General features: G+C 35.9%; 2 protein-coding genes across 3 annotated transcripts in view; both read left to right on the top strand.

The window, feature by feature from the left end:
• LOC129258455 (extracellular serine proteinase-like) overlaps positions 1-3,605 on the top strand; it is a 28,788-nt gene extending 25,183 nt beyond the window's left edge. For both annotated transcript variants that reach the window (XM_064097379.1, XM_054896727.2), the window contains 3 exons: positions 316-484; positions 1,102-1,283; positions 2,055-3,605. In XM_064097379.1, coding sequence (XP_063953449.1) covers positions 316-484; positions 1,102-1,283; positions 2,055-2,213 — 510 coding nt within the window. In that variant the 3' untranslated portion in view covers positions 2,214-3,605. The remainder of the gene's footprint in view (positions 1-315; positions 485-1,101; positions 1,284-2,054) is intronic.
• Positions 3,606-7,378: 3,773 nt separating this feature from the next.
• Positions 7,379-18,397, top strand: LOC129264585 (extracellular serine proteinase-like). Its single transcript, XM_064098617.1, has 11 exons — positions 7,379-7,532; positions 8,624-8,736; positions 10,367-10,483; positions 10,646-10,885; positions 11,232-11,379; positions 12,600-12,796; positions 13,410-13,581; positions 14,267-14,434; positions 15,079-15,263; positions 16,401-16,530; positions 18,291-18,397. The coding sequence occupies exons 2-11, from the start codon at positions 8,626-8,628 to the stop codon at positions 18,395-18,397; spliced, it is 1,575 nt and encodes a 524-aa protein (XP_063954687.1). The 5' UTR covers positions 7,379-7,532; positions 8,624-8,625.
• Positions 18,398-18,695: the final 298 nt, after the last annotated feature.

The raw sequence follows: 18,695 nt of genomic DNA, 5'->3' as shown, positions 1-18,695 counted from the left end.
CTATATTGAATCGCGTGATGCAGGTGAGGCATTCCACTTGTTTAATTATTGTCGATGTCTTGTACATATTACAATTCTTGCATGATTGTAAATCAATGAAACATATAAATGAAAAAAAATGGATATACCAAATGACCGTACTCAAAAGAAAAGGGATGTGGGTTTTTTTAATGGGCGGTTGTTCCAGATAAATTTTCAAACCTTCAATTATCTTCTGAACAAAAATCAACCTCATATTATTTTAATAATAATAAAAAATATTGACTCTGCGACATCATATCTAAACGAGGTTCAAATATTTCGTTGCTATTGCAGGTATATGATGGAGCCAGCCCGAGCGACCATGTGCTGGGTAAACTGTGTGGCACCACTCTTCCTGGTGATTTGACAAGCACTGGTCCAAACATGTTACTGGTTTTTGAAAGTGATTTTATCATTACAGGTGGAGGCTTTTCTGCAAATTACGACATTATAGAGTTGGGAGGTATGTGAGCAAAATGAAGATCTTATAAATATAGCTGTATATAGATAATTAAATGGATATCTCCGAGAACCTGAAAATTGAAAGATTACTGTTGAATTTAAATCCATATTTTTTTTTATTGTTCGAAATAGACATGAAATGAAATACTTGCTTTGCCCAATTGATCATGGGCCGTGCAGCGCCAGATCGACACGGCTCTATCCCTTTAATAGTTGAACGCCAAACAGGGTAGCAGCAACTCCCATCTTTTAATGTCTTTTGGTCTGACGCAGCTGGGGTTTGAACCATGTATTGTAATGTACATCAATCATGCTCAGTATTTTATTTTCTCACCGTTCTCATGGTTGTAGATAAATGGATAAATTGACCATTGGTACTTGATCTATTGTGGTAACGAGTCACATAGATTCAGATGCAGTTCTTCACACAGATCGATGCAGTCCCTGGTGCGGGGGCGGGGGTAGAAAAGGGAATATCAAATGCTGTATCAATTTGTATCTTCAGATTCTTTTTTTACGTAATTCATGTTCATTTCAGTTTGTGGCTGTGCGACATGATTTGAATGAAATCAATTCATCAATTTTCCTATCAATTCATCTCTTTCCGATATAACCCAGTTTGTGGTGGTATAATCAGCTCTTCCGTAGCTCTGTTGACGTCACCCAACTACCCTGATAATTATGGAAATAATGCTGATTGTTCTTTCACTATCCACGCCCCTGTCGGTCAGACTATCACCTTAACGTTCGACGATATCGATATAGAAGATCATGTTTCGTGCAGTTCAGATGCAGTAGAGGTATTTTATCTTGTTGCATTTCTTATGGTTATCTGTCTCTTACCTTGTCCCACCATGGTCTTGGCAAAGCCTCATAGATAGTTTCAATCAGTTGAATTAAATCAATATTAATCAAAGCCAACATTGTAAAAAAAAAAAGTTTCTTTGGAATACAAATCCAAGGTCATGGCCCAACCATTATTACCCCCCCCCCCCAAAAAAAAAAAAAAAAACCACAGGGATATTGCTATTGCTATTCCTTGTTTATTTTATATGGTAGAGGTATATGCATGTATTTTTAACCATCCGCCGTTTTGGGGGTATCTCTTCTTCAACCAGCTGTTACTTTCTCATGCGTAAAAGTATGTATCTATGTCTTTATGAGCTTTACCAAAAAAAAAAAACACACATATTATGTGTTCCAATAATATGTCATTTTTAAAAAGTTATAATAAAACACAGATGATTTTCAGAGTTTTCTTTTTCTGCATCCTTTTTACATTATAAAGATTCACATTTGCCCATCCACCACACATTTCCAGTGCCCCCATTCCATTCTTGCAATATTTTAGATTGAATCTGTCTGACAATTTGTGTTTATGGTAATACTCTTTCATTTAATCTAGTATGAATTCAAACTTTGAAAATGATGAATCGTTAGATTTGCTGAGACTTTGCGATACTGTCTTGAAACAAATAGGCAGCAATTACTTTGACTATACATGTGGTGATGAAGTGATGTAGTTATATACTGAAGTATTCTCTAACCCATCTATGACGTCATTCCAACAGGTTCATGATGGTGATATGCATGGTCCTTACCTTGAAAAGGTGTGTGGAAGCACGATCCCTTCACCAATTACTTCCACCAAGAACTCCATGTATGTGAGGTTTATCAGCGACAATTCAGTTACTAGGTCAGGATTCAAGGCAATCTCCAAAATGGAATAATGGCAAAGACACCCTCGACTGGCTCTTATAATAACATCGTATAATAACGATTATTAAACTTGTTCTGGTACTTATAATTAATTTGATTTGAATCTTACAAAAATAAATCTCGGTGACATACATTCATCTGTTATTGTATTTTGGCAATTGAAACTTAGAAAATAGAGAGACATGATCATTGAGATTAGCCCCAGTAAATCATAGGCCTATAGATAGAGTGTATTCATAATTAATGAACATTGATAATTGGTATCAGTTCTACTCTGGAAACAATACTTCATCAATGGTAGTTAAAATCTAAAGAGCATTAAATCAAATGTTAACGTAAATAAACAGAAGCTGCAATGCAAGATTGGAGTAATAACACTGACATATCACAGTGAACTTATCAAAATTCCTGAAAATTTGAATTTAAAAACTTAAAAGGGTGGTTAATTTAACATGCCAGTAGATGCGTTTCATTGTATCATGGGCCTTTGCATCCAAGAATGCATTCAAAATCTCATCGCAGTATGAAAGTTAGCTTGTCAGTCGCCTTATTTATGTTATTACGAGTATGTATGACGCTGACATATTGATTCGCAGTTAACCATTAAATTACTCCCTTGGCGATATATTGATTGCATTTTTTTTCAATGCTATTGTGAATAGTAATCTTAATAGCTTGTATTTCAATTAATTTATTGTTAATGCATGATACATTAAATTGAATATAAAATAAATGTATCATTAGTTAATAGTACGCCTGGATTTGTGTTGCGAAATCAATAGCATATATTTGATGGTATACAATTACCCGGATCTTGGGCACAATAATATCAGATGATCTTTTGCCTGTATGTATCGTTAATGATTGTCGATGCTTTGTAGAATAGTTTTCTTCAGTTTCTTGTCTCATCTGAGAATTTCAAAAATTTAAATAAAATTTAAGACGCATTCAAAATGAGTGAACACCTTGTATTATTTTGTTATCAAGTTATTGTTAACTCTGAAATCATGTTGATTTGAACAGATATATTAGACTAAGAAAACAACATAAGAAGGAAAACAAAAGTATATGATGAAAAAATGACAATACAGCCTTGGAGATTTTACGTATCTTTAAAAAAAGAGAACTCAAGAAAATAGTGAATAAGGATGAAACTAGATAATTTCATGTTATAAACTTTATTTTTCATACCATTATTACAAAGTTTCTACAACAGCAAAATCTGCTTCGCAATCCAAAATGAATATATATTCTTTCGACTTCATGCACAAAAACAATTTCTATAGCTTATCATTCTTTTGCGTAATGCACATCACTGTTTTGCAAAAGAGCGACAGTTAACAAAGTAAATAGTATCATTTCAATTTCCGATTTCCTTTTTAAATCACCTTATACTGACCTTTATCATCTGAATTGTTATGATTTCTTGGTGAACCCCCTTTGGTGGTAAGGGGATATTATTTGGAGAGACATTATGTACTGTAAGCATGGCTGTAAAGAGAAGCATGATATTAGAATGAGTGGAATGAGAGAATGAGATATTGCTACAGAGAATTAAAGGAAATGTGGAGAGAGGGAGAAATAATGAGGTAAGAAAATGATATCGAGATGTATATGAAAAAAAGTTAGTTTTGGGAGAAGCTGTCAAAATTATGTTTCTAAATATGAAGTAGACACATAGATGTATCTAAGTACAGAGCAATTCATTTAATTGTGACTTTAGACGGGGCTGTCAATGGGGTCGACTCTTTCATGTTGGCGCAAGCTATTTTTGACATTTTCACATCTACCCAAGATATCTTATTATTTGATGACATTTTACGTCAACGTTCGTCTCATTGCGTTTGAAAACCTAAAGACTAGTCATGATGATTCAAAGATATGACCATGGGTGTATGCGAGGGAGAGTGTGTGTGTGATATTGAGTTTTTGAAGAATTAGATATGAATATTTACGTCTGGCAACGACCTTCAATGGCATCCCAGTGACGTCACCAGGTTCTGATCCTCGAACCTCTGTATATTGGAGCTGTTACTTTTAAATGTTTTAAAAATAGTCGGTAGAATTGCACAAACTTTTAATGATTTATTCAAACTATATGGGTTAGATACAACACTTAGAGCAATAATATTTTATGCAAGACTTCTTTGGACCGAAATATCTCTTTAACTATTTAAATACGGTAAAGAGAAAAAATGTATTTAGTGGAGTGACTTAACGACAGATATTCCGTTATTAGAATATGAGATTGATTATTTATTTTTTCATGAGGTCATTTTTTATTGGGCATATTTCTTACGTTTTAGACAAATAATTATTATGAGATCTAAACACAGTTTTTCATTTTTTCCTAATAATCAGTTCGTCTAGTGTTTACTTTGTCTAATAATTCATATTGACCCTGGGTTGGCATTAATGTCATCACATAATACTGCTACATGTCGATCGGTATATTTACAATTACGTAATATTCATAGCACTAGGAAATCTCTGTCATCTGAAGTTGCAGCATCTGTGATTCGCTCATAATCTCGTATTGATTATGGCAATACTTTATTGTTTAATACTACATCGTACCAACTCGCCAAGCTGCAACGTGCTCAAAATTCTGCTGCTCGGGTCCTCAGTGGAACATCTCACTCCAATTCTTAAAAGTCTTCACTGGTTACCGGTATCTACAAGAATAAAATTCAAAATTTTACTCCACCCATGGAAAGCATTTCATGGTTAGTCACCTATATTCCTTCAGGACCTCATCTCAGAATACACTCCCGCAAGAAATCCCCACTTCTCCACTAACAAACAGCTAAATATACAGAGAACGAACCTAACCCTATAGAGAAAAAAACTTTGCCTCTTCAGCTCCATCTCTCTGGATGCTCTTACACTGAGGATCCGATCAACTGAATCGCTTGAAGCATGTATTTAAAATCCTATCTGTTTTCTTCTTACGTTTGTTGAATATGTAAGAGTAATTTGATCTGACCATACACCCACACAAGCAAACATTTTTTCTGTAATCCCCCAGCCCTCTGCGCCTCGGAATAGTTTACTTGATACTGGCGCTTTATAAATGCTGTACGTGTTTATTATTAATATTATTAGTAATATCTATTTCGGCTAAAGCCAGTTGGTCTATTAACCAGGTGGATTATCATAATTTCGTCTAATTGCCACAAAATGTTAATTTGCTCTAATTTCAAAAGTATAGGCAGAACATGGATCACGTGGATAATCGGGCTGATCTAAAGTCCAGCTGCTGGGGGTACTGGCGCAATGGGGAGGGGAGAGGTACCCTAACTTTACCCTTATCCCTTTTCATGTTTATGAACATCAGTTTTCTAATAATTTGAGAGTGGTCCGTAGTCGTAGAAAATGGCAAAAAATAAAAATAATAAAAAATAGCTCAGTTGGTCAGTATAGACGAGGTGATGATTAGATCAGATGGTAAGAAATACAAGATGACATAAAAAATACAATCAATCTTACTGTCGATATCAATTGTAAATCTATGGCAAATCACATCCTAAAAAGTTACAATTGATCGTTCAGATTGATCGTATCTCTTCATGGAGGTGCCGTTGCCGAGTACGTTTTATTTTAGACCATTTTAGATGAAGTAGTTATGAGACCATTCTGATAATATACCAATCGCCAATTAATGGCTAGACGAAATGACAATTAGACAAAATCGGCATTAGACCAAATAATCAAAGACCAAATGGCTGTTAGACGAACTCACCTTAGATCAAATAGTAATTATATCAAATAACAATTGGACCAAATAGTGATTTGACGACGAGACCAACTGATATTGTACCGAATGGTGTTATACAAATCTTCTATTAGATCAAGTGGTAGTGAGGATAGCCGCTTTGAAATGGCTGCTTACATTTTAATCTCGGTAAAACTAAGCAGAATGGTGTATTTTTTCCCAACACGGTTACACCATTTTGGTGAAAGCGGGGGAGGGGGGTATGCGACGCGCCATCACCCACCCATTTGGTACAAGCCTACAATTACCACTTCAAACATTGGGGGAAATCCTGTCCCCGTCTGCCCGTCCCAGTGCAAGACCATTCCCCTCCCCCCCCCCCCCCGATTTAATAGGGGAATACAGCACCCCTCATTCTTTCAGAACTCTCTTCACTAAAAAAAACTATATGTTGCTAAAACACCAAAGTAAAAATATCGGTACAAAACAATGAAACGCCTTTATGAATGGAGAAGGCAGTATTGAATGGCTTAAAGCTTTTCACCTTCAGTTTGTTTGAATACAGCAAGTGTCAAAGTTCGCATCATTCTCAAGATTGTGGAAAATATATTTTGTCCAGGATCTATATTAAAGGCAATTAAGAAGTTCTAACTTGTGGTACCCGATTAAGTGTCATTAGCTGTTGACTTCTGTACGTTTGTTCACATGCCATTTTAATTCGTGTTTTTCATCATGATCCATGTAAGTTTGTCGGATTTGCCTTGTCTTAGTTTATGTTTCAATAATGTAAGCACCTTATGAAATGTACGTGCCTCATTCATGCCACATATAATCAAGAAATCAATGGTAGTTATTCCTTGCACGTTAACTTCTCCATACTTTGCTATTGGTCAAGAGAACAGCATACACTCGTTTTTCAACCACACCCTTCAATCGATGGTGTAATACGGTCTTATCTTACTGATTGCTTGTGAATAGCCATTAAAACGATACTTACGATCACTAAGTGAGTACCATTACTACTACACAGGATGGGGAAAGGGCATCGACATGACTTGTCTGTGTTCGCGGAGCAGGGGTGGAGTGGGGCTGGCCACACCCTTTCGAGACAACTTGGGGAGCTTTTGACGAGTAGTCTGTACACTAGTTATTTATGTGTGTGTCAGTGCAAGTTTTTGGTGGTGGTGGTGGGGGAGGGGATATGTCTAGAATTATGAACATCATTTATGCAAATTGTTCAAAATTGATACAAAAATGTCACCTTTTCTCTTTTTCCCCATTAATATTAATATATTGTTTTTGTTATCATTGTTTGAAATGTGATTTCATAGAAACGACCTGTTCAGAGAACTACTCATAGCCTTTCGTAAAAAGCCCCCATGATTGTCTCGGAAGGGTGCGTTGAATTGAGTTCTCTCCCTCAACATACCCTTTTGAGAAAGCGAGCCCCCCCCCCCGGTTGTCTCGAAATGGTGCGACTGCCCCCGCTCTTCGTTACAAGCCATTTGCATGAGAAGTAGACATCATTATCATGGTAATGGAGCAGCACTGAACGTCAAGAAAGCAACACTGATCCCAACCCAAAAGCTACCAAAACAGCAGTAAAACCGAAACAGTAAGTTATTTTCTTGTAAAATATTTTAGCATTCGTATATCGTGATCAGTTCTAATCGGAATTTCTTCCCCCCCCCCCACACACACATATGATCTGGCATTTTAAGTCGTTTCAATTGAAATCCTTTCTTTATCTTTTTGTCTTCTTCCATTCCTTCTCTTAGGTTTTATTATGGTTATGTAATAATTCAATACTATTTTAATGTTTACGTGATTGATTATTGGTATTTGTAGGCCTATACATTTACATGGTCGTACAAAAAAGTGACCGCGCTTTGTCATAGGGGCACTTTGTTAAAATTGAAGTGAAATTGAAGAATACGTGCACAATTTGTTTGAAATTCGAGAACACTGATATTTATTTACTTATCAATTTATTAATTAACTTATTCATGTGTGTATTTATTACTACCCCAGTATATATATATATATTTTTTTTTTTTTGGGGGGGGGGGGGTAACTGCCCCCTGCATCCCCCCCCCCCCCCCCCCGCTGCGTACGGTCATGTCATTTGTATGTACATGTATACATTGCCATTTTCACTGAATATATTTCATGTATTTTCTTTATATGTGCACTTTATGTTAGTCAGTGGCGGATCTAGCGTTTTCTGAGAGGGGGCTTTGACAAGTTGGTTTGAGCTGCAACGTAATGCGCCCTACCCCCCCCCCCCCTCCGTAGATCAGCCACTGTTGTGCTTGCGCGACTCTCGTAAACATGCAGGGAAGGGGGTGTTTGGGTTTGACCCCACACTCCTTGTTTATTATTTATAGGGAGCTCAAGGTGGAAATTTAAATACCTAACCCCCTCCCCTTGATCCGCCACTGTTATAATACACCTGGATGACAATTTACTTATTTTTGTCTTTCGTTTGTAGAACTTTCTTTAATACATACATTACATTAAATAGTTAGTTTCATATGGATTGCAATGCTCACGTGGCATCCTTTTACGATCATGTAGGTTTGGATGTTCCTAACAAAATGCTTTCCGAACGTAGAATTGTACAGTTAGATCGTGTGTATGCTAAAAGTTTATATCAAGCGTATTTAATTTCATCATTATTTTTGTGATTAACATTGTGTTTGCTAGAGATGAAAGTTCTACTAGTCGTTCTTCTAGCGGCCATCGTCGCCTCGCAGAAAATAGCCCCGTTGCTAAAAGTTGCTGATGCTATTCCCGGACGTTACATCGTCAAACTCAAGGTGGGATATATATACATTCTTTAGAAACCTTTTAAATATGTTAAAATTAATGCTACTGGAAGATTATAATTAATTAGGTATGGTAAAATACTGCCTGAAAACAAATAATTCTATATAAAGATTTTGTGAATAATTAAGATATTTTTTTCTTGTAAATAGTGTAAATATGTTCATTGAAAATGATCGAAATTTTCTGCAACAGTATAAGTAGAATTAGTATTGATTTTGATGTACAATATTGAGATTTAGTTAGATTTATTGTTTAAACTATGATAATGACATTATTTGGGGCTAACCTCGATTAGTATCTTGCTATTATGTTAGCTCCAATTACCAAATGTTTTGTTTATATGTGATGTACTATTCCTGGTAATTGTACCTGACAGTGATATTTGGTAATAAATTCAAAATTCAAATTCAAATTCAAATATTTTAAATAGCGATTATAGCATTTTTTCTTATTAGGAGGTTGCACCCTACAAGGTCCGTTTTTTTAGCAGCCTCCTCTATATCCAACCTGTTTATAGGTTAATTTTCATTATAATTATTGTAGATAGAAATTCGCTTTTATGTTTTCATGTATTGATTTGTATATCAAAATGTACGAAACAATTGTAAATGTTGGAATGGAAATAAACGAAATGAATGAAATGAAATGAAATTTTGTTCAATGTATATAAAATACCATGCTATTTTTATATTCCATTTCCGCTTTCAGTGTTTTAGGAAATATGATAGGCCTTAGTGTAAAAACATGTCAAATGGACTTTTAATACTTGTATTCTTGTATTTTGTGATGCATTTTTACAGTTAAGTTTTTACAGTTACTATCTACATGTACCTGACAACATTCATAGACACCGCCATTATTGTTTTGAACACCACACTAAATTTGAATTTTTTGTCAACAAAATATTTCCTCTTCCTAAATATAATCTTATAAGAATTAGTAGCTATATTGTCACTTGAATGATTACTTTTAAGTTTTACCGCAGATGCTAACCATCAGTGAGTGGCCGCGGAACCAGTAAAGGGGTGTTTTTTTTGTGTGTGTGGGGGGGGGGGGGCAGGGTATATTATGTGGGTAGCGTAGGACGGATGTGTGAGTGCACAATGGAGAGCTGGTAGGCTTTTGTCGAAAGTTGATATGATCTGCTGTCCCAGTTCACCAACTTTCGACAAGAACCTCTTGGCTCTCCATTGTGATTTTAATTGCATTTTCAAAGGAATCGATGCGTTGTAGAGTTTCAACGTATTAAATGCGATAACTACCTAGTACTAATTGTAGGATAATTGTGCAACCGGTTTATTTATACGTAATTCATTTATCGAAATTGCTTATTATATTTCTTATTATAAAAATGGAAATTATGTTTTTACAAAAACGGTCAATATCAGTTTCTTCATACTTTTCTTTCCTCTTCTGTTGAGTTTAGATAAAATGATTATTCTCAATGATTGCAAAGAAGAGTTGAATAGATACCTTCCAATTTGTTTGGTACCCTTTATCATTTTCCTTTTATTCAGTGGTCAATCTTTTGGCAAAATGAATGAATAAATAAATGACTCAGAGATAAAATAAATATCTTTTCATTATAATATTTGTGGCTCGATGTTTTAAACTTGACAGGAAGGACGAAAGATTGATGATGTGACGATGAAATTGACTGGTGCAAATATAACCCGCAAGTACAGCAAAGTATTCAGTGGGTTTGCAGCCGATCTCAGCGATTCTTTAGTTGAATGGGTGAGTATATATTCATACTATGTTAAAGACACGTGATCATTAAAACAATTTTTAACATTTGTTCAGTCATTGTCACAATGACTGATATGAGAGAATATCAATTCATAAATCGGAAAAGGCCTTTTTGACGGTAACTGATTTATCCAAAATCTTTATGTCCAGCTCCGTGAATCAGAAGCTGTTGAGTTCATCGAACAGGACGGTGTGGTTCGGGCTAGTTCAGTAGCATCATGGGGTCTCGATCGCATTGACCAGCTCGATCTCCCACTCGATGACATCTACCAGTCCGATATTGGTGACGGCAGTGGGGTAGATGTCTACATCCTCGATACAGGAATCAACTTAAACCATACAGACTGGGAGGGCCGAGCGTCGTATGGCAAGGATACAGTCAACGGAGACGTGAGTCAGGTCCAGTTTTATGATAAACCAGGGACGTCCCTGGATAAACACACAGTCGCCAAATTCACAAAGATGGGTCAATTTTATCTGAGGGTAAAATCAACCAATGGGTCAACTAGCCTTATACGGGGTGTTGAGTTCCATGGAATATTTCACAGAAATTTGCTGGATTAAATTATCTTAATAGGTTAAAGACAACATCCGAGGGTTAACTTTGACCCATAGTGGTTCTGTCTCAATCTTATCATTGCTTTGAGGGGAACAGGGAAAATCTCTCGAAGGAGGAGTAAGAAAGGACATTTTGAAATATCCTGATCTAACTCCGTTGTCCTCTTTACTTTGTTAGTTTGACTCTGAGGATTGCAATGGACATGGATCTCACTGCGCAGGTACTCTTGGAGGAACTCAGTATGGTGTCGCCAAAGCGGTGAATCTTATCGGAGTTCGTGTTCTTAACTGCAATGGAATAGCTCCAATTTCCGTAATTATTGAAGGTATTTCGACAGGCTAAATTTAAAAAAAAAACAACACGGAACATTTCAAAAGCCTTTAACCATAAATAATTCATGCAGCCATTTTAGCAGTTCATGATTTTATAAGGCGGGGGAAGGGGGGCTTCCGAAGAACAACAAATGATTTTCGATGAATTATGCAGTAAGATCAATGCGCTGCTTTGTAAGTGAATAAAATAAAGATATATAAATATATACTTGAAACCTCTACCCTACTCCATTAGAGATTATCATTAAAACACATCTCGTCAAAAGAAGTGGTAATAGGCCCCTTATATGGCATTACTACATGCCTTCAATCTGGAAACAAAACTCCTGACATGAGAAGGGCCACACTGACTCTTATTAAATCCAACTCGCCGATAAATTAACATTTTGTCTTTTGATGAATTGATTAGTTTGATTGATTGCCTCATATTTCATATCTAATACTATGTACAAGGATCAATTTTGGTATAAACGTTATGGTTTCCTTTTTAAAAATGCACTCCAGTCGATGCCTGTCCTTTTGCTTTCGTGTATGTAAACTACACCAAGCATCAAGAATCTATACTTGATTAAGTAAGGTATTTGTGACGTCATAAATGAATATTTACCGTCACTGCATGGAGAATAGTTGTACAAATATAGATCTGTTCACAATGTCCTATTCTGCCGTGCGTATCAAAACATATTAACTTCATGATGGGTCGCTTAAGTGATCAGCAACACGCAAAAGTTTCGTCACCCTAGTGATGATTGATGATTGCGAATCTAACATTCATCACGTGATTTAGTTTTGACCAATCCTAATGCAAGATTCTTAGAACGTGGAATCGAAGAAAAAAAACAAGGCAGATTAAATTGCAAACACGACGCGATGTAAGGAGAACACCAGTCATCGTGCATAGTTCGCGTCGGAATTCTGACACTTTTTATTCTGTTATTGAAGTAATCTGCGCGATTGATTCATTGTTCTAAAGCACATCACGTGATTCTATGCAATGTCCAATAGCCTCACGTCAGTGAGCAAATTTGTCATGAAGGGTCATACCAGACAGCTCATTGTGCTCGTATACGTACTTTCATTGGTATCTATCATTCATATAAGATAAATACCACCAAGAACGGAATAGAAATTATTGTTTCTTGATTATGACGATGGGTCAAACATTAAAGAGTTTGTGCTTCTGATATGCATTTTTTTAAATAATATAATATAGGTTGTGAGTGGGTAATAGGTGATGTCACAGAGCACACTCAGAGGCCTGTTGTAGCTTCCATGTCGATCGGAGCTGATTTTAGCAGATCATTCAATGATGCTGTCATTGCGATGATTGATGCTAATATCACAGTCGTTGTAGCGGCGGGAAATGACAACGACTACGCCTGTTCATATTCCCCTGGAGGAATTCTGCAGGTCAGTATCGCAACGTTTTAAACACCTCACTCCTAGATCTTAATAAAATGTATTAAAATATTGAGTCGAGAATTGGTCTTCAGCACTTCAGTTCTATTCAATTGTTCAACTTGCGCAATTTGTGCGTTTCTTTGAGGAAAGGGTATCGATGCACATTGGTCAAAAGAGCATATTGCATGACTATTTACTAATTAAGTGAAATGGGCAGAGGTTGTCAATGTAACATTTTTGTTTCCCTTTGAAATGTTTGGTTCATATTTTTTTTTTATTCCTGGGTTTATCGAATCTATAGAATGATCTCAGTACAATCAATAAAGAATGGCGTTTGAAATCATTTCATATTGTTTACCTTCAAAACTGGTACTCGTCAACGGAATATTCCCATTTCGGGTGTTGCTAGACTGGAATAGCGTGTTACGAGCAATTCCTGGGTTGGAAAACTGGTTGAAGCTAAGACACTGTCTGATATTTCAGGATGTTATCGTGAAACTTATTCACTCTATAGGCCTACTCATCGAAGTATAATTATGAGGCCTAGTGGTCCATCCATGTCAATGAATGGAGAAGAGCCTTGGTTGTAGGCACTTATAGTTCATTTTTCATTCTCTTTTAGGCAATCACAGTCGGAGCTACAAATGTCAATGACGCTAGAGCTTCTTTCTCAAACTATGGCTACTGTGTGGATATATTTGCACCTGGTGATGATATAACGTCAGCATGGTATGGTGCACCCGGTGCCAGTAATACGATCAGTGGTACATCGATGGCTTGCCCGCATGTAGCAGGTAGGTTTCTCTTACTATTAGAGGTGACACTTTGACGGCATTTTTCTAAGAATGGCACCAGTATGACTTACCATCGTACAGAACATGCTGAATGTCGACTACTTTTGTCATAGGTGGTGCCACTTTAACTTCTAAACAAGGATCAAATAGGCTTTTTATACCGTAATTGGTACTTTGTTGCTTACTGTCATGTAGCAGGTATGGTTCTTCTATCATCAGCGGTTGCCTACCTCTATGCCTGGCACCCTTGGTACCCTTCTTTGATTATTCCGGTACCTCAATATGGCAGGGTTATGTATTGTGCCAGCTGGGTCAGATACAGTTAAAGATACAGTTAAAGTGTAGACCTACATTTCTCTTTCATTAGTATGAAATTTAAAGGATGCATTTTATTTTTTAAGATTGGCTTGTTTTAGTTTGCTTTGACCATGATTTATGTATTTAAGAGCCTGTCCATGTTTACGCCGAACTTCAGAAGACACACCTTAGGCCCTTGTACTACTTAAGCCGATGGTATTGCAACATGAACCAATCACTGATAAACTGCATGCAGATATCACACAGTAAAGTATGCTATATTCTGCATGGCTAAGCATAAATGGTGTCTTTCCCTTATTATTCTTTATTGGAATGTACGTTTATACACCGCTATTAATTTTCATTTCATTGTCTCTTCATCATTTAGGTGCTGCAGCAGCTTTACTTGGTGCCAACCCGAACCTCTTGCCCTCTGAAGTGAAGGATACGCTTCAACTCAAAGCTGTGGTAGATAAAGTATCGGACGCAAAAGAAGGATCTCCAAACTTACTCCTCTATGTAGGGAAGGGATCGGGAGGGGGCTACATCCACGCAGGTATCTATAGCTTAGTACGATTTGATTAACATGCCTCTCATTTACCGAACACCCCCAAAAAATTACTAGCAATAAAACAAAAGGATTGAAGAAAAAAAAAGAAAAGAAAAAAGAAAAACGGTGAAATGTGATATGATTTTGTGAATATTTTGTCGAAATCTATCTCATTCTTTTCGTTTTCTCGCAGTTTTTTTTTACGTTTGCCCCATACGCCCGGTATGACCCCTTCACAAATGTTGGCGCATTACGTCACTGAGACAAAATGACGTACACACTGTGTCCATTTCAAAGAAAGAGAAAACAACAACCGTAATTTCATATCTTAAGCCAACCAGCGCCTCAGACCACAAGGCCATGGTACCTCCATTTCGAAAGCTATATGAAGAGATATGAAACGATCGACTTCTCTATAACTCCTGTTTTAAACTTCTCTCTTGGTTACAATGAATACGACTGTGCTAAATCTGTCTATTATCTCAAACGTTTCATTACAATTTATCGTTGAAAGATTAGATTTTGTACCGTAGCATTACGTATAACACTATCCATATAAGGCGTGTTTCATCCTAATATAAAGTTTTATTCTTTGTGCTTTTTGTTCTGCTTTTTTTAATAACGAAATTGATAATAACAACTCAACGCAGGTTGCAATCAGGTACTTAATTCACTATCTGGGACGGTCATTAGCCCGTATTATCCCGATTTTTATACTGACAACATGAACTGCGAATACCTTTTGACGACGACCAATGAGAAAGAAGTCATCTCTCTTTCCTTTGATACATTTGACATCGAGAGCCATGCCGAATGTTCGTACGATTCACTCACGGTAATGATATATTGCAGTTTTATATATCGTTCAGATTTTGCATAAAATGTTTTTCTGTTTCTTTTTTATAACGTGATTGCGATTGGGGGATGGGGGTTATTTTCCTGAGCTGGAAATGTGATTTTTGTTTTCTTTTCCTAGTCTCTTAATTATGTTCTTCCACCCGGTTCCGACTTCCTATTTATATGCCTATAGGAGGAATATTTTGCCTCACAATAAACCAAACCTGCCAAAGTTACTCTGTCCGATGATTCATGACATGGACTCATTGTACTTGTGGGATGTGCAAAATCATCTGTTTTTGTAAGACACGTCATGATAAACTTCTGAAGGTTTCCATGGCGGAGAAGAATGAGTGTAGTAGTTTCACTTTCACGGTACACCATGTGGGTGTAGAATTTCATACGGGCAGTGGCGTACCTAGGATTTTCGACAGGGGGGGCAAAACCGTCCGCCAAAAAATTAGACAAGCAAAAAAAAAAAAAAAAAAAAAAAAAAAAAAAAAAAAGGTCTTCGATCAGAAATAAAGGATTTCGTACCAGAAAAAAATTGACAAGCAAAAAAAAAAAAAAAAAAAAGGTCTTCGATCACACATAATAACTTTCGTACCAGAAAAAGTTGACAAGCAAAAAAAAAAAAAAAAAAAAAAAAAAAAAAAAAAGGTCTTCAAGCTCGTCAGGGGGGCATTGAAGGTCTTAAAGCTCATCAGGGGGGGCAAAAAAAAATTTTCAAGCCCGTCAGGGGGGGCAAAGATACGTTTTGGCATGGGTTTTGACTCGTCAGGGGGGGCAGAGTGCCCCCCCTGCCCCCCCCCCCCGTAGGTACGCTAGTGCATACGGGCAAATCCGAATCTCGTAAATGAAAAGGAGATCAATTTTATTTTTAAAACAAAAAAAGTTCTCACATCCACCGGATTTGTTTTAACTCTTAGAAATTAAAATGGGAAGCAAAAAGGAAAGGAAAATAGATTGAGCGATCAAAATCTCCTACCAGTACGACAATACACCAGGCGTTGGCCTGTACTGTTCCCGGAAGATGAAGAAGAATGTCTGACAAACAATGGCCCTTATTTTATGTCTTGCCGCCCTCGTTAGATCAGATAAAAAAAAAAAAAACTCTATCACTTGTTTCTTGCAGACTTACGATGGAGCGAGCATAGAGGATCCAGTGCTTTATGTTTTATGCGGCAATACTCTTCCTGATGCATTCATGAGTACTGGTACTAGTTTGCTCCTTGTTTTCAGAAGTGATAACTCTGTCCAGAAGAGTATGAGGCGCCGAATGTACCAATATTATATAGAACAATTATTTGTTATATAATCATTATTTGTTAAATAATAACTATTATTGATATATAATTTACATTTTATTTGTAAATAACTACTATTATATAAAATATCATTTCTAATTATTTATATATAATTCCAAGTAATACTTCATTATTTGTAAATGATAATAGTTCGACATTCCATTATTTATAAATAATGATTATTTGTTTTTCATTATTTATAAATAATGATTATTTGTTTTTCATTATTTATAAATAATGATTATTTGTTTTTCATTATTTATAAATAATGATTATTTGTTTTTCATTATTTATATATAATGATTATTTGTTTTTCATTATTTACAAATAATGATTATTTGTTTTTCATTATTTATAAATAATGATTATTTGTTTTTCATTATTTATAAATAATGATTATTTGTTTTTCATTATTTACAAATAATGATTATTTGTTTTTCATTATTTATAAATAATGATTATTTGTTTTTCATTATTTATAAATAATTTGTTGAGTTTTCCATTATTTATAAATAATGATTATTTGTTAAATAATGAAAACGTCTACTTCATTATTTATAAATAATTTTTTCGAGTGCACCATAATTCTCATTATTTATAAATAATCATTATTTAATGTTCGAGTTTTCCATTATTTATAAATAAAGATTATTTGTTAAATAATGCCATTATTTATTAAATAATGCCATTATTTATTAAATAATGCCATTATTTATTAAATAATGGAAAACTCGCTATAACATGCAAATGTGGGACCGCCCATGATATGAATATTCATGATGCGATTTCCTTTTTCGTGATTTTTCTTCACAAATTTTTGTCCATTTCCTCTTCATAATGACATTTCTTGAAGCAATTTTCTAGGGATATGGTCTGATTGTAATATTCTTCATTTTCTATATAACTTCGTCTTCGTAGAAATATCAAAAAGTGTAATTTTATACGATTTTTCCTACAGTTCACAATCCCCATAGGCGCGCGTGTACGGTAGGGACAACCGGTGAATCGACGGAGTGCTCTTCATCGAAATACTACGTTGGTTGGTCCCCGGAAGTGGCGGGCGGAATTTAGCCCGAATCCTCGATGGAAGTCGATCAAGTGCATATGAGCTGAGAGAGTGAAATATCAGTGTACTTGTACAGGCCCTTCTACTTTTTATAAATATTTCTTGTTGCTTTTTTGGTTAAGTTAATTTTTCCTGGTGTAGAGATAAGTTTCAGTTCTAATAATGCACTTCAAATACATTTTGGAGTGTCTGTTTGAGGCGTTTGGGGCGATTTCACCCTGGCCCCAAAATGCTCGCAACGACAATACGGGGGCATGATGACCCCTAATTTTTTAAAAACTTATTTTTCTATTGAAAATTATCACAAAATTCACCAAAAGTGTGCACGAAAGCCTTCGTATTTCACTTTTAAAACTCCAAAAAGTGCCCAAATGACAAGCTTGGTCGCTTCGCTGTGTCGCTTTCAACTTGAGAACGTTTACGCGTCTCCCTGATAGCAGAAACTGGTAAAAATGACGTCATAATTACGTCAGTTTAACGACGAGTGTCACGTCATTTTGACGTCGTAACATGACGTCTTATTGACGGGATCTTGCACCCGCGAATAACGTCATTATGACGTCGTATATTGACGTCATTATGACGTCTCCAAGAGTGACTACGACGTCTTAATGACGTCTTAGCAACGTTTTTACAACGTTTTCCTGACCAGTATCAAGGGTCAGATTGACGTCGTGTATTGACGTGATTATGACGTCTTCGAGAGTCAACAACGACGTCTTAATGACATCCGTGCAACGTGTTCCTGACCGGTTTTAGACGTCATATTGATGTAATTATGACGTCTTTAAAAGTCATCTACGACGTCTTAATGACAACTTTGCGACGTATTCCTGACCAGTTTCAGACGTCATATTGATGTAATTATGACGTCTTTATAAGTCAACTACGACGTCTGAATGACGACTTTGCAACATATTGCTGACTAGTAATAGACGTCATATTGACGTCGCATATTGAAATGAATATGACGTCTTTTGGAGTCAACTATGATATCTTAACGTATTCTGACGTGATAATGACCTAAACATTAAATTCTACATGCAATGTACATACA

This window comes from Lytechinus pictus, chromosome 1 (assembly GCF_037042905.1).
Source record: "Lytechinus pictus isolate F3 Inbred chromosome 1, Lp3.0, whole genome shotgun sequence".
Classification (NCBI taxonomy): domain Eukaryota; kingdom Metazoa; phylum Echinodermata; class Echinoidea; order Temnopleuroida; family Toxopneustidae; genus Lytechinus; species Lytechinus pictus.
The sequence above is the reverse complement of the archived record's forward strand: the minus strand, read 5'-3'. Positions and strand labels throughout refer to the sequence as shown.